The sequence below is a fragment of the Nicotiana attenuata genome, chromosome 5 (genome assembly GCF_001879085.1).
Source record: "Nicotiana attenuata strain UT chromosome 5, NIATTr2, whole genome shotgun sequence".
Classification (NCBI taxonomy): Eukaryota; Viridiplantae; Streptophyta; class Magnoliopsida; order Solanales; family Solanaceae; genus Nicotiana; species Nicotiana attenuata.
The window spans coordinates 25,637,078-25,660,578 of record NC_031993.1 but is presented as its reverse complement, the minus strand read 5'-3'; the positions used below and the strand labels follow the sequence as shown (position 1 = coordinate 25,660,578).

Genomic DNA, 23,501 nt, shown 5'->3' with positions numbered 1-23,501 from the left:
TATAGCCTAAGCATGATTTCTAACCTGATTTTCAATCCAATTTCTATAACACTAAGAGAAACATATAGCTAATAACAAGCTATTCCACTTTACAGTTCCACGGAATGGACCAAGTCACAATTCCCACGGTGCACGCCCACACACCTGTCACCTAGCATGTGCGTCACCTCCAAAATAATCACATAGAACAACATCCGGGGTTTGATACCCTCAGGACCAGATTTAAAACGGTTACTTACCTCAATCTGAGCAAAACGCTAATCCAAAATGCCTTTGCCTCGCGAGTAGGCCTCCGAATGTCTCGAATCTAGCCACAACTAGTACAATACAATCAATACAGGCTAAAGGGATCAATTCCACAAGAAAAGTACTAAATTATAGCGAAAAATCCGAAATCAGCCCGAACCTGGCCCCCGAGCCTACGTCTCAAAATTTGACAAAAGTCAAAAAACCCGAAAGCCCATTCACTCTCGAGTCTAATCATACCAAATTTACTCAAATCTGATCACAAAATCCCATTAGAAACCTCAAAAATCTAACTCAAGAACACTTCCTCTTTTTCCTTAATTTTTCACCCCAAATCAGAAATTAGATGATGAAATTAAACACATAATCATGGGATTTAGCCAAAACCAAATAATAATCACTTACCCCAATCAACTCCACGAAAATCCCTTCAAGAATTGCCCAAATCCGTGGTCTCTAGCTCAAAATATGAAGAATGGGTTCAGACCCTCGTTTTAGACATTTAAATCTGCTCCCCAGATATCCTTCATCGGGATCGCGGAAAATTCCTCGCGATCGCGAAGCACAACTATGCTGCCCCACACTTTTACCCTACGCGAACGCGAAATTACCCACGCGATGGCGGATTACTGCCTCTCAAACCTACACGGTCGCATCCTGCCTCCCGCGATCGCGTAGAGCAATTGCCTCACCTCCTTTTTCTGCTCAAATCGTTCTACGCAAACGCGGACATAGCCACGCGTTTGCGAAGCACAGCTTAGCACACTTACGCGATCGTGTTCCTTTCTCTGCGATCGCATAGAACAAAATCACCTCTGCCCAAAATAAGCTTACACGATCGCGGATGAACTCATGCGATCGCGTATAAGGAAATTAGAAGAATCACACCAGCAGATTTCAGCCATCAACGAATGTCAAAAAATGATCTGTTAACCACTCGAAACTCACTCGAGGCCCCCGGGACCTCAACCAAATATACCATCAAGTCCCAAAACATCATAAGAACTTAGTCGAACTCTCAAATCACCTCAAACAACATCAAAAACACGAATTACACACGGATTCAAGCCTAATGAACTTTGAAATTTCCAACTTCTACAAACGACGTCAAAACCTATCAATTCACATCCGAGTGACCTCAAATTTTGCACACAAGTCATAAACAACACCACGAACCTACTCCAACTTCCGGAAACTCCAACTTTCGGCATTTCAAGCCTAATTCTACTATGGACCTCCAAATCACAATCCGGACGCGCTCCTAAGTCCAAAATCACCTAATGGAGCTAATAAAACCATCAAAATTCAAATTCGAGGTCGTTTACACATACCCGATCCTCAATCCTCTTAGGTTTCCTAGCATGTCCTTAGCCAGTCCCTTGCCCTCTGTATGACCAATGTTTGGTTTTTTTTTTATTTTTGATGTTGTTGGCAGTTTGACGGGTTTATTCAACTGTCTTTTGGTTTGGTCCCCTTTTGGGATTAATATGGTACAATGACAATGAAAAAAGAATATAATTTCCTTGTTTTGGCTGAATATTGTGTTTTTTGTCAGGGCAAATCTTTATTAGATTATTCATATGTGTTCCTGATGATATGTACATGTTAGTGTAGCTCCATTGGCCATGAGTTTTACATTGTTATATTCTCTCTTTAACTCCATTGATTTTTTATTTTTTCAATAATACCAAAAGAAAAAGTTCAGTATGTGCATCCTCACTGATCCACAAACCTAGTTCTTTACTTACACTTGGACTAATAAACGAGGATGTTATTGAGCTGTCTGTTTGCAAGTCTTATAATGAATCATGCCTAGCCATCTTTAGGGTTACGATGAATGGAAGGCGAGTCCCTTATTGTGATGACTAAATAGGTCATTATGTGTTCTAGCATTTATTTTGAAGTTCCGAGACCTCGATTAGCTCCGTTTATTGTGATGCCCCCTTGTTGTTCAAAGATGCACACTTTTGGGTAAAGGGTTGTGATGAGTGCCAGCGGACAGGGAATATTTTCCATCGACATGAGATGCCCATGAACCCAATTCAAGAGGTGGAAGTATTTAATGTGTGGGGAATCAATTTTTTGGGATCATTTTTCAGCTCATATGGTAACAAGTACATACTGATAGCTGTGGACTATGTCTAGAAATGGGTAGAAGCCATTGCACTCCTAACGAACGATGCAAAGGGAGTCAATTGGTTTTCTAAGAAAAATATCTTCGCCCGATTTGGCACTCCAAGAGCGATCATCAGTGATGGAGGCATCCACTTTTGCAACCGAGCCTTTGCAAGTTGTTAGATAAATATGAAAGTTGCCATAAGGTTGTCACTCAATATCACCCACAAATAAGTGGGAAAGTAGAGGTATTAAATAGAGAAATCAAGAGTATTTTGACCAAGACTGTAAATGCTCTCGGGCTGATTATGCGAGAAAATTAATTGATGCACTATGGGCTTACCGCACTGCATTCAAAACTTTGATTGGTATGTCACTGTACAAATTGGTGTTTGGCAAGGTGTGTCACCTACCGATGGAAATAGAGCATAGGGCTTTCTGGGCATTAAGGCAATTAAATCTTGACCTGGAGGCCACTGGCCCGAGTAGAATCACAGAGCTGCATGAACTTGATGAGTTCCATTATCATGCTTTTGAGAGCACCAGGCTGTACAAAGAAAGGACGAAGATGATGCACAATAAGCATATTCTAGAGATAAATTTCAAACCCGTAGATGTCGCATTGTTGTATAAATCAAGATTGAAATTATTTCTGAGTAAGCTGAAATAAAGATGGTCGGGACTATTTAGAGTTGTGCAAGTGTTCCCAAGTGGAGCTGTAGAAATTGAATTCGAGGACAGCATGAATAGGTTTAGAGTCGATGGGCAAAGGTTGAAGCACTACCTTAGCATGGATGAGGAAAATGTTGTGTCGGTAATTTATTTGAAGGAGACCCAAGTGTTGAGTGAACCTTGAGTTTGATTGACTACATCGTGTCGCGACGTTAAATCAGGCGCTTCGTGGGAGGCAACCCATTATAATGTTGTATTCATCATGCCATGACGTCAACTGAGACGCTTGCTGGAGTTGTAGCGGCAACCCATTATAATGTTGTATTCATCATGCCGTGACGTCAACTAAGACGTTTGCTGGGAGGCAACCCAATTTGTAGTTTATTTTAGCTTCATTAGACTTTTATTTTTATTTTTTGTTTTGTAGGTACTAACAAGTCGTTGGTTAAGTCTTGGTGTTTGAACAGGTACCAGAGTATGTTGGGAAGTCAAGAACACATGAAGAAATCTAGAAAACGGAGCCGACATCACTTAGGTACGCTCCGGACCTCGCCAAGCGATGCAGGCAACACGCCACAGACCTGGCTCCGCACATTCTATGGCGCAATGGACCTCGTGGTAGACCTCGCGTCGCCCAGCTCCTAGAGATCTCTTCCTCACGACACAGCTCGCGTCACCAGGTCCCTTGCTCGCTACCTACCTCGCGTCGCCTGGGCTATAGTGAGATCCACCTCGCGGTGCCAAGTAAGTATTTTTTTTTTCTTCTTCTTTCCTTTTCTTTAAAACACCACACACACACACACACCTTAAATAAAATAACCGCCCAACCCTCTCCCCACACTGCCCTAAACACATACGCACACGCTCTCACCTCTCCCAAACTTCACTGTCACCCCCCCCCCCCTCCTTCTTCCTTTCACTCACAACTTTCCCAACTCCCCTCCCATACATTCATCCCTCGAAAAATCACAACTAATTGAAGAAAAATCCTCGTTCTCAATTATCTAAGATATGAATTCTTCTCCTTCTCTTTCCTTTATTTTAGGTTGATTAAGGTAAAATTGCATCTAGAAAATTTATGAATGTCTTGAATGAGAAGTTTTACAGGTTTGTCCAACCCCATAAACCCATAGGAATGTTATTCTTGTTGTTTACACGAGTGATAACATTCAATTCCCAAGCCGATTTTGGAGGGTGAGGCAATCCCTCATCCACACAAGCACTTCCATGGTACTAGTGCATGCCAAGTGTTTGTCAAAATGCCTCAAAGGCATTCTTTGTCCCCATTGGAGCTCGAGTCTCCGGGATTATTACACTATTGTTATATCTTCTTCAAGCCTTTAAGTCTTAAGTATGGGGTAGATCATCGGAGCCAGGATTGGTAGCTATATGCATCGAAATTATAGTAGACATCTTTGTGACATTGATAGATTTTCATGCTAAAATAAAGAGGTGAAGTCTGATTAGCCTCAAATTTATTGAACATCATGTGTTGAACTCTTAAGTGTGGTGGCCGTAAGACCATGTTTTGAATTGATTAAATGCCTCTAATGTTGGCTAGTTTCCACTTGTGTAAGCACAAATATGGTACGTCCGACAGATAAAGGAAAGGGCAAAGCTGTTGGCCCTACCAAAGGTAAGGCTTCCTCCACACTTCCACCAAAAAAGAGGAAAGGAGGGGAGGCCACTTCAAGTCATGTTGAGTGGTTGCAAGTAGTTGCAGCTATGGCAGCCTCATGCCCATAGCATGTGGGACAGCGAGAGTATGGAAGTAAGAGTATACCCCTGTCCGCCAAGGAATGGTACAAGATTTGTCTGCCGAAACATATAGACCCTGATTCGGTGGTTCATGAGCGTCATCTAAAATCTAAGTATCAAGCAATTTAGAAGGGTATTCATGATCTTGGGTTGAGCTACGTGTTTGGAAACACTGGGGACATCAAATGCCGGATATAATCTGGATGATCCACAGCAGTATGTGCCTATTCGGGGCCGATTGATTGATTTTTCTACATCAGCTATATGCAACTACTTGGGAGCTTCGGATGTTCCCCATGAGCCCCTGGGTAACTTCATTGCCCGCCCAACATATCAGGCGCTGAGACACACTCTCTGTGATGTCAATTCTATGGCAGCCTGGGTCCGTGACAAAAAGACCCAACGTCATAGGAAATTTCCAAAGATGAAAATGAAGCCAGAAGCTCAGGTATGATTGAGATTGATCAACACGCGGCTACGACCATGCAACCATAAGACGATGATCAGTTGTGCAAGGGTATGCCTGCTTTACTTCCTAATGACTGGCCAAAAGGTGAATGTGGGCTAGTTGATACGGTACCAGATGGAGTAAGTAATAACAAGCAAGAGTTGATAAGTTGGTCTTCGGCAACATGCTGACACAGTACCTGCGAAAAGAGGAGGTAGAGGAGGAGCGGGATTTTGATGTAGTCATTCCAGCACCCCTCCGACGGATAGACATCACTAGCATCCGAGCGAAGGAGGAGAGCGATATGTGTTCACTGACAGGTGCCGAGCACAATGCTCGCAATGACAGCTTTATGGCCCATTTATATGGGATGATGGACCTGCAGCTTCAGATTGGAGGGAGGTCGTCTATTCCGGAGGAGAGGGCCAACTTAGATGAGCGTTTTTCGCTCAATGCTCATGCCCAGCGTCTGGTTGGGCTTGGTGAGGGCCAGAGACTCCCTGAGGACGAGGATGTCAACACGTGGAAGTGTTCAGAGGCCGAGCCGGAGCAGTATGAGGAGGAGGCTAAAGATGATGCTGATGAGGAGGCAGAGGATGAAGTATGGACATATGCGGATGGGGCCTTCTACGATGAAAGTGATGATGATGACTGATCAAGGAGTTTTTCCTACCAGCTTACTTGTTTTTATTGGTTTATATATGCTCTGGGGACACTACATGAATTAAGTGTGGGGTGGAAGATTCTATATTCTCTGTGACTTGTAAATATTAGATAAACTAACAGTTTCTTGTTTTATTTTTTATATTTTTTTATTTCATTAGCTTCTTTTTTTCTATTTAGCATAGAATAGATATATAAAAAAGAGTATATATATATATATATATATATATATATATATATATATATATATATATATATATAATTGCACTTTTCCCGGCGATGGATCCCCTAGGCAGTTTTTTTGAGGGAATAAAGTCTAACAAAAAATTAAAAAACAGAAAAATCCAAAAATATGTTTTTTTTATTCTTTTAGGTAGTAATAATTCCCCGTTATTTTTTTTTTTTTGTGCCTCGATTATTTTTCACAGGATGTAGTTGAACCGAGTAGTAGTTTTTTTTTATCTTTAGAGTAGATTAGGATTTAGGGAATAAAAAGATGAAAAAAATGAGATTGCTAAGCGCCTTTTGACTTGTTTGATAGTAGCATATTTAGGTTCTGGCATGTGTATTACCTTTCCTATTGTTTGAAAATGCTTATGATGCCTTATTGGGTAGATAGCATATTTATTGACACATATGTCTCGTTTTCTTGGCTCGTGTCACTTAGTGCTTAACGCTTAATATTTTGTGGCTTCGTGAATACTTGCAATTGTTTGAGAGTCGGAATGGAACCATCCTTAGTGAGTCATGTGCCATATGTGGTGAGAATTTGTGTAGTCTGTATCATTCCATTAGAGTCTAGAACTTGCCCGTCAAGTGAGTTGAAGCAAAATTTTAGGTTTTGCTCGGTCTGAAAAATGATTGTGGGCTTTCTTTGATCTTTTTGAGCTTAATATTTACCATAAATAAAATTTATTCCTAGTCAACCCTTTTAAGCCTATAGACTTTTATTTGGCAACACATTACAACCTATACCCCTTTGATCTTAAATGTATTATTTTGATCATTTTACCTCTTAAAGCACTTCAATTGTAAAATGAACACTAGAAGAAGTAAGAAGAAAACTTGGGTGGCTTTTGAGTGGAACCAATGAAAGAAAGAAAGACGCACTTGTGTTGTAAGGAATATACCACTAGCATGAATGGTAAAAGAACAAAAAAATATTGCTGAAAAAAAAAGAGAATAATAATATGTAGCGAAGGAAAATAAGCATATCGTGTCCTTTCTAGTGAGTATGAATTAAAGTAGTGCTTCAAAAGGGGGGGGGGGGGGAGAGCTCTTGGGATGATATTGTTTGTTAAAATCGAAGTTGGGATCGAAGAATTTGCGGTTAAAGAAATATGTGTTAAAGTGCTTACGAAAGTTAGTCACTATTCCAAAAATATATCCTACCCGTCACGTAGCCCACATTACAATCATGAAAAAGTCTTAATTGATTTTAGATCGAGCAAACCTATACTAGTGGAGGTTTACATAAAGGGCAAGCATATGGTACTTTGTGCATACATGTAACTTTTTTGTGAAAGTGAGGAATTTCTTTGATATATATGAGTCCTTAAAGTATATTTGAGCATTTGATTCGAATATATGGATTCAACTTACTCTTTTGCTCTTGTTGTGAGGGTACATGATTTCACGAGGGATAGGTGATGTTGTTATATTTCTCGATAATGTTAAAAATTCAAGCCATGAATTCATTGTGATATTGAGTCGGTTTGTAAGGCTAGGATTGTTATAAACATGTTATCTTGTTGTTAAAATTTTTTGATATGGCATAGAGTAACGGGAAGTGTGTGTTGAAGGCATGTGCTAAAGTTCATATGCTATCAACCATAGTCATAGGTATGGTGTGTTTCGGATGTGCTAAAAGAAAATAAAGTGCTCTAAGTTAGTGTGAATTGGTGGTTGACTCGAGGACGAGCAACGTCTAAGTGTGCGGTGGTGATGTTTGGCCAAAATGCTATACTTTTAATACATTACTCGCCCTATATTTTGTTGGTTTAGTGATTAATTGCGTGACATTTGATCTAAATTATGTTGTTTTATGTGTAGGAGCATTAGGAGAAAGAGTCTATTGAAAGTTGTACGAAAAGAGGATGAAAATGCAAGTAAAGAGCACAAAAATACAAAGTCCCCAAGCCTAGCTACAGGCCAAGCGTAGCCAGCTCTGTAGCCAGCGTGACCGTGCTACAGGCCTAGTGTAGCCAGCTCTGTAGCCAGCTTGTCCATGCTACAGGCCAGGCGTAGCCAGCTTGGCCGCGCTATAAGCCTGGCCTCACGAGGTTAGACACCCAGTGGTCAAAAGTTCACGGATTAAAATACTCCGACTTGAATTCGGACTCAAGGACCTTAACCCTAACATATAAATACTCCCTAAACGAGTTGAGGAAAGGTTGGACATTTTTTTAGAGAAGAAAAAGGCTACAGAGCGCTGTAGAGCAAGGAATCAAACGAGTTTTTCCCTTTGTTTCTCTTTACTTTGTAGTTTAATGTCTTTGAACATCATGATGATTGTTTATACATTTATGAGTAGCTAAACTCTCTCATCTAGGATTTGATGGAACCTATTGAAGGATGATTTTCCACTGCGTTTAATATAAATTTGACGCTAATCTTTCTCTACTTGTTCAACGATAATTTCATTGTTGTTGATTGAAGTGTTCTGAATTAACTGTGCCTATTTAGTATGTACTGCTCGAGAGAGAGTGCGCATTTAGGAAGTTATTAAAAAATATCACTTCTAACGTATTTGAGAAATCAATATGGAGGATTTAAAGGCGGGATTAGAAATAACGAAACCTTGGTGCGATCGTAGTGAGCGGTGAATTAGTGTCAGCTAGCATAGTTCGAGAGAATACGTCTAGTAAATTGTGGTAGTTGCTCGAGAGAGAACTACGACACCCAAATTACTCACGGTCGGTAGAGAATACTTAGGCGAATTTATAGGAAACGTAGTGGAGGGGATTCCGAAAATTGGGGAATTAAAATCCTAGTCTTTCTCAATCTTGTTTGCAACATTTGCACCGTTAGTTGTAGACTACTACATTTTAATTATTGTGCTCTTAGTTAGTAAACACTCAAATCATTATTCAATATTTCTGAAGGTTGATTATTTGAATTCTTGCGAAACTAGTGGTTGTGATGTAGGTTAATTCTATATGGGGTTCGACTCCCGACTTGTAAACCGGATTATATTTGCAACAACAGCTAAACGTTTTAAGAGGCATAATTCGGGGTGATCACTGCTACAATATTAAATAATCTATTTCTTATTTATATATGGAAATAGAAATAAAACGTGATTCAATTAACAAATGTTGCTTCTAATCACCGTCTTAATCAGTTGGTCCCAGCTAAAACAAAAAAAGAAAAAGAAATGAGTGTGTTTTTATTACATGCTTAAAAACAGGTCAAAATCAAAGTGAGCCGAAAGACTAACGAGATCGACTAAACTAGCGTCGGTCGATATGAAAAATTAAAATCATATTCGACCAATTATGCTTTCTATTAAAAGCATAAATAATTTGGCAATTGGACTGTAAGTTTATAATATAATTTGAAAGAACATGTTAGAGAGAAATGAGGGACAAGCTTGCAGTTAGGTTGACAACAGATGAAAATGGAAGAAACATTTTATTCGTAATTAATTGGGATACGCATTTTTCGTTCTCCACTTGTGATTTTATATCCGATTGGTATCCCAACAATCGTTGAATCTTTAGATATATCCTTTCAAACTTAAGCTTGATGTTTGACCTATCAAATATTTATGTAAATAAAAATTAACTTAGATATATTGTATATGCATTACGTCTCTGAGCCTAATAATAAATAATCTTTGAGTCAAGTATCTGCTTTTGAATATGAGGCGTTTTTCTTTTGCTTTCATTTTATTTTATTCAGTCGGTATTTGTTAAAAATTGAGTTATTTTTTAATATAAATAAAGTTTGCTTGAAGTCTACTTTGTCAAGATTTTCAACTTTTGGTGACTAAATTAATGGCGGAAGCACTAATATGCTGGTGTATTATCGTCATCAAGATCTCAGTCTTCTTCGTGATACTGTGCTAGTCCTGTCTTTTTAAAATCATAATGAAAGAAAATACTTTTAATTAGCATTAGTGTTCATACTAAATCAACGAATGCATAATATTTATACTGCATATTATTTTTTTAGTACTTAACCATAATTAAGCGATATTATTTTTTCTTTAAGAGAGATGTATATTTTTAGCCGCTCCCAAAAATAATAGCCGACAAAATATATAATTTCTATATATATGCATATTTTATAAATGCATGAACAATAAAAAAAATTGGTAATTAAACTTTTTGTATTAACCACCAATATAACATTTATAAAACTGAGTAGACCATCTCAGTCTGCTCTACAAGATAAAAGAAAGTATCTAAACAAAAAAAATCTACATTCTCTATCTCGCTATACACATTCTAGTCTCTTCCTGTTAATGACTAATATTTACACTTGCTGAGCAACACTCGCGTATAGCCTTCAGCTCTGAAGTTGCACATGCAAGCCACTCTCCTAGCTAGGACCTCCCATGCAGTAGTTTGCTTCTCAAAAATCCGTGAATTTCTCTCAATCAAAAGTGCAGATTAGCTTAAGTACTCTTGCCGTCTTGGGTCTGCCCTTAGTTTTCATAACAATCCATCGGTGATTTGCTGCCCATGAGTCTATAGGAGGATACTAAACACTAAAAATTCCATACTTGGTACATTGATAATGGTGGATATATGAGTAAGAAAAGTATAAAAGAGCCCCAAGTGTAGGAATTTATGGTAAGATTGAGAAATAATTTTTGATTAATGCCACACTGAGACTAGTATAGTCATAATTGGATATTTTAACCATTTCAGTCAAGTCTTAATGCTGCTAACTAGGCAATGAGAAGGTAAACGTGTATAACTTTTCTTTTTTTAAAATTACATGGGGGAGGAGAGAGAGAGAGAAGGGGATGCTGCATTACTAATGAGTTTGAACCCCTCACCTCAATTGTGGAAGGCAGAAAACTCGGCAAGTAAGCAATCCCTCAACTGCAGTGTATTTTAACTTGAATATATGATCAATAGCTTTTTTGGGAACTTCGGAAAAAGGTGTGTGTGTGTGTGTGTCTTTGAGACGAATTTATTTTTGTCCATTTTGGTAAGCATCTTTAGGCTTAGTTCTACTAGTCTACTACATTCTTAAGGGAGGACTGTTAAATTGAAGAGGAAAAAGCGAATTCTAGAAGAACTTAGAGAATTTTTAACTTGCACTAACAACTTTATCTCCACAATCTCTCCCTCAGTTCTTCTTGTCTTGGGAGAATTGAGTGTTGTGGGCTGATAACTTGCTAGGTTACACTTTTTAGCCCATTTTTAGTCCTAATTTTTTGATAGGCCAACCAAATCTCACCCCAATTATTACTTTCTTTAATTGATTCCCCCTCCAACCTGTCAAACTTTAAGCAGTTGACAAGTTAAATAAAGTATGATTAAATTTGATAGCCCTAGAATAAATGAGTCAATGGCTAAAATGATGTTTAATGAACGGAGATATCTATGGAGCTCACCAAACAATTTGTCAGTAAAATGGGAAAGTAGAAATGAAAAGTATTCAGCACAAGAAACATTTGCTAATTAATCACGTTCATATTACCATTTCCCACGTAAGGAAACACATCAACTTTTGTGCAATCATAATTCAGCAGCAGCACCATATCTTTGGAATTAGATTTCGTTTTTTATGTGCTAGCTTTACCCTACTGTTTGGAACTCTGAACCCTTCTTTCCAAGTATACGATTTTCCTAGAGTTAAGAAAAATGTCTGTGGTGTGCACACCAATCGAGTCGAATACGCATCAGCTGCCAATAAGATACACTCTTCCAAGAATGTATACTTATCAGCCACCAATTGGTTGCAGCAGAACTTCTGCAATATCGGTGCTACGTCGCCGCCGTGCACGACCACTAAAATTTGCAGCAAATTGATTTTTTGTTTAGCTTTTCCATTAGGCAACAAGTTCCAATAATTCGACTTAATTCGGTTGTGGTTTTCGGATATAGGGTTAAAATGAAGTATTGGAACGTCTGTCTAAGCTAAAAAGCAACTGTAGTTTCTAATTATGTATGTATATTCAGCCATTATTCTATTTTATGAATAACTTACAATTGATTCGACTGTCCTTTCAATATACCACCACCTAGCCTATAATACACGGAACTCGGACTTCATATAAAGTTGACTTGAAAAAATGAACCACAATAAGAAACCGAGCTTCTTTTTCAATGCACAATACTTTGTTTTCCTGGTCAGAGTAACAAAGTGCACTAATATGGAATACCCCAAAGATCCCTATAGACAACACGTATATCCGATCTCCAGAATACTTAGTTTTAAATGTGAACCGTAGGAACCGAGTTCCAAAAGCAAGCATCCAGGAAACATTCTGGAGCATCAAAACACATCAACTTATTGAGAAGGCACAACCTACAATAGAATCAGAAAACAAGTACCACAGCTTAGGCAGACAAGAAGCGGCTCATCCATGACCGGAAGCGGGTCCAAGCTTGCTCGACAGCAGCATCTTCTACATCAGGCATCCCCATTTTCTTCCTCCTCTCAACACCCTCCGGCGACTTGTTCATGAATGCATGTCCAGTCTGTGGATAGAAGTAAACCTCATGTGGAACTCCTGATGTCTTCAGTTTTTCCTCTAGAGCTTTCCCAGTCTAGAAATCATATCAAAGATAAGTTAAATTTACAAATTGTACTCGCATTCACATGAACTGTATGTATATTTGCTGTCCAAATTACATATCGTCATTAAATGAGGAAAGATAAGTGTTCAGCTCAAGATGGTCAATACCACGTTCAGTGACCAGCTAAACTACAGTAGATAACATCCAACTGGAGTTAAAACCAGAATGACCCTAATATTGCAACACATCTGTACTCACGCTCAACCAGACCCCACTTTGTGGGACTATACTGGGTAGTTGTTGTTGTTGTATCTGTACTCACGCACAAGAGCTCATTGCTCTAGCTATCTAAGAAGTAAGAACTAACTCAGGAAGGAAACCCTCTCATTTGTTTATGTGTTCTTCGATTTTTCATATCTTTCCTTTTCTTATGTGTTCTCCTATTTTTCATATCATTCCTTTTTTACATCAATCAATGAGAATACACTATTCTTTAAACCCAAAAGAAATTAATCTGATATACTGGAACCTCGTTTAAGTTTTCCTGTTTACTTCTGTCTTAAACCCTCTTTTTTTGTGGGTCTTGGAGAACCTACATGAAATCAAAAGCAACTCACAACTCTCTGATGATAATAGAAAAAAGGCCATAATACTCGCATAGATGTCTGTATCAACATAGTGGTGCAATAACATGAGTAATGATAGACAACCATGCCTTTAGCCGCCAACCCCTCCCAATATCCCATAAATAGTTGCAATAACCATGCACCATGGTAAGCGCAACGCCAAACAGGACCATAGAAAGCAGGATAGACTAAATTAGTAAATAGTTGAAGAAATTAACTGATTGTTCAAAACTCACTATGACACAGTATAATAATGCTTCATGATCATGACATGAAAACAGGATCATGCAGATAATAGAAGCCAAAGAGGCAACAAGCCAACAACCACAGTAAGCTTTAAAGAAGAAACTGTTTTTAGTTGGATATACCTTTACATCTGAAAATCCAACAAAACCATCATCTTCCCCAAAATGTGCCTGCACAGGTGCCTTAGCATTAATAGGATCAGCAAGTTCTGGTGAAGGAACTCCATAGAAGGCTACAACTGCATCGACACCTGGGACCAGAACAGAACTTGCAATGGCAAGAGCACCACCCATGCAGTATCCAGTAACACCAACCTAATACACATATTTGTAAATCATAAGCACTCACATGACAAAAACAGTTAAACAATGTTGATAACTCTATCAATCTACAGAACTCATCAAACGTATAATCAGGTAAAAGAATTAGAAGCACCACTTGCTGAATTCCACACAATGCATGCTATAAAGTAAGCAGTTCGATGAAAACCAACAAGACAGAGTATGCTTAAGAACTTAAGGAAAACCCCAGGAAACAAAAAAAATGGTTTACAACATATCATGCTTAAAATTATAGCATGATTTGGCAAATCAGTGCATCATTTGGCAAGCTTTTTGGTATGCACGGACTTAAGAAAAGAACAGAGGAAGGGAGAAAAGTGGAAAAGAGAAGAGCGTTGACTTCACATCTTTGGTTAGATAAGGGGACAAAAATTACTAGGGATATTTAACGTAAATACTACTAGAACTATTTTATATTTTCATAATGCATGTCACTACTTTGGCAATAAGGAATCTCCTTTTCCTCCAAGAAGCTACTTATTGTCTCTTACGACAACATAACCTCCAATTAATTTCACTAAAATGAAGAATGTTCTATAGCTATATCATAAGGAAAAAAGTCAGTTTATGTGTCAAACACTCTTGGTTCTTCGTGAAAGACACCACTACAAGATTGCCTCACTTTATTATCTAACAAAAGCTAATACATGGTTGAACATGGAGGTCTAAGCTGACCATGTTACTCATCAGAGATGATGAGTGGACTAGCTTTGAAATATTTCATTTTAGCAGTTTAATATGTTGTCAATTAGCGACCAATTGACACTTAGCAACCAGCTAGACTTTTTGAAGATTGTCGCTGAAGGAGGGTCATTCAGCATATTCTGGGGTAGGAGAGCACAAGAGAAACTAGAAGAGAGGGATTGACATGCTTGAGAGAGATTGATGGTATGAGAGAAACAAGGGTTAAACATGAAAATGGAAGCTTGCGAAAGAGAGATAATAATATTTGGTGGTTTTCATTGAAAATAAACAAGGAAAGGTTTCAGTGGTTACTTGGCAGACTCCTTCAAGCTCCCAACTCAGATTGATTCCTCAGTGAGAATTTTGATCAATTTGGCAAGTTTCTTTATAAAGTATGCTCTTTCAAATATAGTTAGGAAGCAAAGTCGTACTGCCATTTGAAATTTGGTAGGCATAATTTAGGATTAAAGGTGAACAGAGTAAAATAGGTTGTATGTAATTGCTGAGCTTCATTCACCAAACGGAAATGGAGGACAAATTATAAAATATCCCCAGAAAATATTCTAATTACCTTGAGATAGGTCAAAAGGAATGACACAATTCACTTTGGACGAAGAGTATATCGAACTCAGTAATCCAAACTCCAAAGTATAGAGGCATTCAAACTATGTTGCAGGAGAACTAAACTGCTTACCTAGAAACAACTGAAATTAAGTTTCACAGGGAAACATCTAAATATATGGTCAAATAAGTCATATCTTCTTTGCTTTTAAGTAACTATAGGTTGTTTCCTTGTTAATGTTCAAGGATTAAAGAGAGTGGAATAAGGAGAAGATTTTAAACATAAGAACTAGTTGAGGAATTACACTGGCAGAACCTGTGTGTACCAACATCAAATCACATCAATTAACAATACTTATTTCCTTATTCTTTTTTTGACAAAATTCCAATTGGAGGTGCAATCAGATAAGTTGCCAGCACATAGCTAGCTACCATTTATAAGAAGGGACAAATTGTGAACTTCAACCGTGTATAATAAAGGAGTACTATCCTGTATCAAAAAGAATTATCAACACCACGCACAGATGCAACTTTAAACTTATAGTCCAGCTACTCCAGACAATATTACTGTCTCTAAATGGTGTCCATCTAATTAGTCAAACTTTACACTCTAAAACATTCACAGCTCTCGACATCTGAGAAACTAAACAGGTGCATGAACCAATAGCTTCATGTCAGACCATCTTGGTTGACAACATTTGACTGTAGAATAAACACCTAGTACCTTGTTGGAACCGTTTGACTTAAGCCAGTTAACTGAAGCCTGAATATCTTTGACAGCGCCTTGCCAATCAAGACCATCCATCAGATGTTGTGCTTCTGCAACATCTAACCCAACTTTTCCATGGTACAAACTGAAATCGCATAAAAAAGAAAAATAAAAAAAATTCACATTAACCATCAGCTACAATGTGATATGACATTCATCAAGTGAAAGTTCATGTGCAAGAAAAGGAGTCTTACTCAGGGATAAGTGCCTTGTAACCAGAATCAAATTGAGAAATTTTCTGAGCATGGTTTTTAATCTCAAAATCAACACCCCACCACTCCTGAAGCACAACGATTCCAGGGGCATCATCCTTTCCGATTACATATGCATCAAATGTCTGCATGATAAGATCACTCAAATGAATCAGCAATAAGAAGAAAGAATATTTTCCACTCTACAGGCCAGGCTAAGAAACAAATCTCGTCTCCAGTTCAGGCCTTCTAGTAAGTGAAAATCAAGTGAGATAAAGATATAGCAGGTCAGAACAAAGAGACATCAAAGACATCTCGAATATCATTACACAGATGAGCTCTTTTTTTTAAATAACTATGGTGTCAGGGACAACTTGTGCTCACCGCGACTAAATCGACCAGATACCTGCTACCTCCCACCAGGCTAGTACCAGCTAACTCTACCCACCAAGGCCCGAGCAAATGGGAAGAAATCACCTATTGCTTTTTGCCTCGCTGGACTTTGAACCTTGAGACCTAATGATTCTCCTCCCACTTCATTAACCACTAGGCCACACCCTTGGTTGCCATTACACAGACGATCAATGGTTCAACTATGCCTCAATCCCAAATTAGTTGCAACAGGTAATATGTATTAAATCGGCAGCTATTCAAGTCTATTTCAGATGAGCACTTTTTGATCAGAACCAATAATTATCCAAACACTAAACAAGCAAAATGCTAGTTCTTCCATCTTTCAGAATCTAAATCAGCAAGCCCTAAGCTAAAATTTGCTCGTTACAACAATGTCTCATCAAAATCAATTCTCAATTAAATGTGCACACTACTCTATATCAGGCTCTCCCATTAATCTAATTCAAACAAAAAATGTATTCCGAGTCCTCTAATTTCTTCTCCCTTCCACGTCCGGGTACGAAAAATTAAAATATTATCAATAAATCAACAATCAACTGGACCTCAATCCTAGACTAATTCAGGACAAGCGATGCAAATAGTAACCTCTCATTTTATGATTGAAAGAGAGGCAAGTGGATAAATGAAACTGAAAATGAAAGAAATACTTACAGTATCATCCCTTTGAATCTGAACTTTTTTAAAGGGAGTTGCAGAGTCAGCCATAGCGCGAACCTGAAAGCCAGAAGCGGAGAGACAAGGCGAGAGTGTTCGAGCTACAGAGAAAACTGGTGAAGTAGTATGTGTAGGTTTGACTATGAGAAGGCTACCTGCGAATATTCTAGAACAAGTCGATATCATGGCTTCCACCAATATGGTCAAGTTAGAACACGTTAAGTTGGGAATGAAGTAGAGTTTTTGACAAATATTGTCTCTTATCTTTGAGGCTAGGTCTATTTTAGTCCCTTAAATATGACCCTCAGCATATTTAGTCCTTTAAGTATGCTAAAGTGGAGCATATTTAGTCCCTTATCTTTGAGGGTAGGTCTATTTTGATCCCCTCCCAAATTCGACTCTGAAAGAGTAATAGCGATTTTTCATCTTTTTATTAAAAGTTTTTAAACAATCGTCTAATTTTACCTTCATACACATTTAAATTCTTGTGGTTTGAGATATTAAGGGTATGCTTGGTATAAAGCAAAATGCTTTTAAATGTTTTAAAAAAAAAATGAGTGGTTTTATCACTTATTTCTCCTTGTTTGGTTGGTAAGTGGAAAACTTTTTTCGGAAAATATTTTTTTATGTTACTCTCCTCACCCCCTTTTCCTAAGTCCCCGTGTTTCCTTGCTTCCCCCCCCCCCCCCTCCACACACACAAATACCCAACGTTTTTAGGACTCTATTTTCTTCAACAATTTAATTATTCTTCTAAAAATTCACACAAACCCAAAGGAACTAATGTGATGCTTTATGCTTTGCTTTTTTACGCAAAACAACGCTGCAATTTATGATTCATAACTATAAAGAAAATACTCTTTTTTTGGTTGAAAAAGAAAGCACTTTTTCTACAACATGAAAATAGAGTAATCATTTTATTGAAATAAATGAAAATACTTTTTCTACATCATGAAAAGAAAATACTCATTTTGTTAAAATGAAAGGAAATATTTTTTTTCTACATCAATAAAAGAAAGTACATTTTTTGTTAAAATGAAAAAATATTTTTTTATATCATGAAAAGAAAATTTTCATTTGTTGAAAGGAAAAAAAATCTATTTATAACATGAAAATAAAGTACTATTAATAATATCTTTATTTAGGATGGGGGTGGGGCGAGAGTGGGGTTGGGTTGGGGGTTGGGGTGTGGCGAGGGTGGGGTTGGGTTGGGGGTTGGGGTGGGGTGTGGGGATGGGGAATGTTGAAAAAGAGTTTTGGAAAATGTTTTCCCTTCTCTTGATAGGGAAAACATTGAGTTCATGAGAAAAATATTTTTCAAAAAATTTAAACCAACCAAACATGGAAAAACTGGAATTCCTACATACAAAACACACCCATAGTATATTACTTTTATTTTAATTTTCCAGAAACAAAACTAATAAAAATGATAAAATTACTATATCTTACCATAATTGTCTCAGTGATTAATTATTTGTAGAGAATCGGGTTTTTGAGGATTAACAAAGTGTGTCCAGTAAAAGTGTGCTAAGAACAAGTTCCTCAAGGCAGCTGCTTAAGGTTCTTACAAGGCAGTAACTTTTACACAAAGTTACAATAGTCCGAGATTGTTGGAAAGGGATCTTGATACGATAAGGATTGTTGTCCAAGAATATCCGCTCTCATAAGTGATAGACAAGAGTCACAAGATTCGCGGAGTCCTTCGAACTTTAGGATTGCTATCAAATAAGAAGTTGATTGTGTGTAGGACACCCAAAGATCTCGGAGTATTGGAAAGTTAAATACTTTCCCCATGGACTGAGAAGACTATCCTTTTGCACATCAACTGAGGAACAAAACACTGCATTTCAAGTTCAACGCTCAAGGCAATCATCAGTGTCAATGTTCTTCTTGAGTCTGTTAGTTCATGTGTATTAGGAAATCTAGTCGTAATCATAATGTTTTTCAAAGCTTGTTAGTTGGAGTAGTTGTTTTAGTGTGCAAGTTAGAGTAACTTGTAATTCATTCAAATGATTGAAGTAGGAGAATTGTGTTGGTATTGGTTTACAAGTCTTGTAATCAGTACATTTGGCTCATTAGTTCTAGTGAAGTTGAAGTTAAATCTTATATGGTAGGTCGTGATTTTTGCACCTTTGAGCCGGGTGATTTTTCACGTAAAAATAATTGTTCTTACTTTTTACTATTTATTTCATTTGCGCATACGGAGTAAGGCAAAGAACCAAGATCTTTAGTAATTTAGGAAGACGCTCAAATTAACAATTAGTATCAAAGCAGGTTCTCTCAAACGTGGTTAACACCTAGAGAGATTTTGGAAGCAAAATGAGTGCTCCACCTTGAATTAATGAAGGACAGTTAACTACCAGACCACCTCTGTTCAACGGAAAATACTACAATTGGTGGAAGGCAAGAATGGAGGATTTCCTAATAGCTGAGGACTATGAAGTATGGACAATAGTGAATCGAGGACCACTAACTCCCACCAGACAAAATGGGCAAAATAAACTGTTTTAAAGACTTCATAATGATGTAAAAGAATACAAGGGCCAAGAAAATCCTTATATGTGGACTTGGTCGTGATTAGTACAACAAGGTATCGGCATGCTCCAATGCAAAGTAGATCTGTGATGCACTTCAAACTGCTCATGAAGGAATAAATCAAGGCATGAGTTGCTCATGAGTAACTATGAGCTCTTCTCAATGAAGGAGTCTAAACCTATTGAGGAGATGATGATTAGGTTCACTATAATAACAAATGAACTGAAGTACTGGGAAAATTTCAAAAATATTCATTTTTTCTTAAACTCTGTGCCTAGTCAAACAAGTTCACATAAATTGCAACAGAGGGAGTATTGATTTTGAGATAATTATAATGTGATAAAACCCCTTATTAAAAGTAACTTAGCCACAAAGTAACAAACTTTCTAAAAGATAGACATTCACCTAAAATACAACTCATTTATAACATACGGGAATTTTATAAATTATTATTTTTTGCTATATTTCTTTAATGTCTCATAGTTGGAGGCATACTTTGCTTTTTAATTTAATCATATCATATTTGAATTACTGAAGAGAATAAAGCACTTATTACAAGAACTAGATGGATGTGGCCCGTTCTTGCACGGGCCCAACATATACATTTCCTTTTTGGTGCATTGGATTTGATAAAGCATATTAGTACTATTAGCCCGTTTGGCCAAGCTGCAAAAATCATCTTATTTTGAGAAGTGCTTTTTTTCAAAAGTGCTTTTCTCAAAAGTACTTTTGGTGAGAAGCAGTTTGTGTTTGGCTAATTAGTTTGAAAAGCACTTCTGAGCAGCAATTAGTGTTTGGCCAAGCTTTAAAAAACTGCTTCTAAGTGTATTTTTCTCAAAAGTGCTTCTCAAAAAAGTGCTTTTGGAGAGAAGCTACTTTTTTCTTGTTCTCCAAAACTGCTTCTGCTTCTCCTCAAAAGCATTTTTTTTCCTTCCAAAAGCTTGGCCAAACACCTTAATTTTTGGCCAAAAGTGCTTTTGGCAAAAAAAAAGCACTTTTGGCCAAAAAGAAGCTTGGCCAAACAGGCTATACGATTGCAAGAAATACATTTGAATCAATGGACAAAATCTTGCATTTTTAAGTTCGGTATTACAAATAATGTTATCCATTATCAGCTAGAATATCTACCCACGTGCTGGATTTAGAATTAGACGCGGGGAAAAACAAAGAAAATGTACACAAAACTTTGTTATTAATAAAGTCTCGCCAAACTGATGATGTGGCGTGGATAACTAAATCCATGATTTAACACGCCGCTCCTGCCCATCACTGTCAAATACTATATAAAAAGCAAAAGAGGTGGTTTCAGTAAATTTTTACTAACACCAACAAATATTCACCTTAGAGATATAGAAATTTTAGGTTGAAATGTTTGAACAAATTCAGCAAAAAGCACAAAAAGATAGGAATACACAAAGCAACTAATAATATTGAGTCTGTTATACAAGTAGATGAGTTTGAATCTCAATTTGTGTTAGTATAGTCAAATTATGATGTAGCACAAAAAGCATACAATATTGGATGTGAAACTCTTTCTTCCCATAAACAGGTCATAGCCTTGTCCAAGGACATCATACCAAAGTATATTAGTTTTGCTATAGCAGCTCGTTTCCTTCATTCGACCAAGTACAATTTAGTTTCCGTTTTTACTGTACCATGCTAGAAATATACATCACTTAAACGGTCCAATACATACGAATAATAGCAGAAAAAAACAGTCTAGCACTTTTGAAAAGCTAACCAAAGCTTGTTTCTATTTCTATCCCTCTAATGTGACTAACTACATTTAATCATCTGTATAAAAAAATATTTATCCAAAAAAATGCATATCATGAATGTCAGGATTCATAAATGACATGCTTTTAATTATGGCTTTCAGCTTCACAACCAAAATTTTTCATCATGTATCAATGCACAAACTCAAAGATTCATTTTTCTAGCACTTCACTTTACAAGATTTCACAAAAAGAAACAAAATAATTGCAATGAATTTAACACACCTTCTGGTGAGTCATATGCTTGATGACAGTTAGTTTCAGCAAATAGAACCAGGTACCGCAAAATAAAAAAGAATTTCTATCAGATAATCAGCCAATGCATGCCAAGTACTTCGAACTCACACTAACAACAGAGCTTTCAAAGGCCACATAATTGCTGAAGTGTGATTAATATTGCCTTAAAAAGAAGTCAAGACCAATTTTGTTGGGGATAAGTAATGTCAAGACCACAATCAGTTTCACCAAGTGAGTTAAATACATAAATATACCTATTTGTATGAGGAACTCAATAAAATTCCACCTTCATTGAACTAAAAGAAAATGAAGGAAAGAGAGGAAGAGTAACAGATGCATTTTTTTTATCAGATTTAAGAGAAAATAAATATAAATGTCAGGACGAAGATTATTTCCTATCCAAGTTACTCATATAAAATACCTGTTTACATGGAAAACTCATCAAGATTCACCTTCTGCCTTCAAGAAAACGAAGTGAATGAAAGAAATCATCAAGAAACCTGGTCCAAGGCGAACTGCGGTAGGAGATTTATTAAAACCATTGAATTCGGAATATGGCAAAATAGCTCCTGGGTGGGGAACTACTCCTTTGATGGGTGTCGCAATGGCCTTATTTGCGGTATTTCTATCTATTATTTTGGAGATTTATAATTCTTCCGTTTTATTGGATGGAATTTCAATGAATTAGATCTATAAGAACCGCAAAGTTCTTGCTTTTGAGTCCAAAATGAATCATTTAGAGCTCCGATTTTTAGTCCATTCTATTTTCTTTTGGTAGTTCGATCGTGGAATTTCTTTGCTTCTGTATTTCCGGAGTATGAGCGTGTGACTTGTTATAATCGATCCTATTGATAGTACAGAGAATGTGTCTGTCATCTTGACTTATGGAAGCAACAAACGCAACATAGTAGATTAATTACCTCACTCTTCAACTTCAAAGATTAGGGGTCATCCGCGTTCTTTTGTCTACTTCATGCTTTTCAAGAAATAAAAAAGAGTACTAGTGAAAAACAAGAGCACTCTGATGTACGGGGGCCTGCCCCTACTCTTTCTTTATCGGGTTATAATGATTTTGTGACTTTTTTGTCTTAATATGATATAAAGAACTTTCACACAACTCTTGAGCAATCTCCTCAAAAGTTGATTCTTCAAAAGCAAAACATTTAGCAAAAAGGACAACTAATACTTAAGTCATTTAGGGTAGCAGGAGTTTCCAACAAACCAATATGGGGCATCCAAATACCAAGCATCAAGAAAAATTTACTGCTGCAGAACAAGAAGCACAAAACCTGCATAGATAAATTGTTGTCTCCTACGTAAAATTTAATAACTAATGGCCATGTCATTTTAATTATTTGACACCACATGTTACTTTGATTGAGGAATATCAATAAACTACATGTATGACAAATACAAAATAGACACCTCCCAAATTCTTAATGTTTGTCTGAAAGTCTTAATTCATATTTGGTTATAACTCTCTCCATAGCAATTAACTATGTTCAGTTTGTGATTATCTCTAGCATTTGTATAGTGTCCTAAAAGAGAATCATACTTTTCCTGTCTTGATGCTCTTTCAATATCACTTTATCAGAAATACAACATATATTTTTGGAATGTTAGAGAAAACCGACAAATTAGAATAGTTAACGACATGTACCAAAAACTAAATGCAATGAAATCTTAGGGAGCTTTGTAATACTATAAATGTTTAATGGTAAAGTAGCTATGCATGCAGCATAACAAGAACACAATAGAAGCTTGAAAGTTGTTAGACGCAAACTAATAATCATTTCAGTGCTCCATTGAAAATGTATAGCACATCGCATCAGAGAGCCACATGACATGAACAAATCCATGCTCAAT

The 23,501-nt window shown here is 37.1% G+C and overlaps 1 protein-coding gene across 1 annotated transcript; it reads right to left on the bottom strand.

Moving 5' to 3' along the window:
* On the bottom strand, nt 12,143–17,296 carry LOC109225538 (protein usf-like). Its single transcript, XM_019390242.1, has 5 exons — nt 17,087–17,296; nt 16,025–16,167; nt 15,786–15,915; nt 13,598–13,789; nt 12,143–12,633 (listed from the first exon to the last, which is right to left on the bottom strand). Exons 1-5 carry the CDS (start codon nt 17,273–17,275, stop codon nt 12,424–12,426), a joined length of 864 nt encoding a protein of 287 aa, XP_019245787.1. The 5' UTR covers nt 17,276–17,296; the 3' UTR covers nt 12,143–12,423.

Excerpts from the sequence above, each read along its gene's own strand:
- LOC109225538 (XM_019390242.1), bottom strand. The coding sequence starts at position 17,275 with ATGATATCGACTTGTTCTAGAATATTCGCAGGTAGCCTTCTCATAGTC. Across the intron at positions 13,790-15,785 it reads AGTCAAACGGTTCCAACAAG|GTTGGTGTTACTGGATACTG; the intron begins GTACTAGGTGTT and ends TATGTGTATTAG. Across the intron at positions 12,634-13,597 it reads TTGGATTTTCAGATGTAAAG|ACTGGGAAAGCTCTAGAGGA; the intron begins GTATATCCAACT and ends TATGATTTCTAG.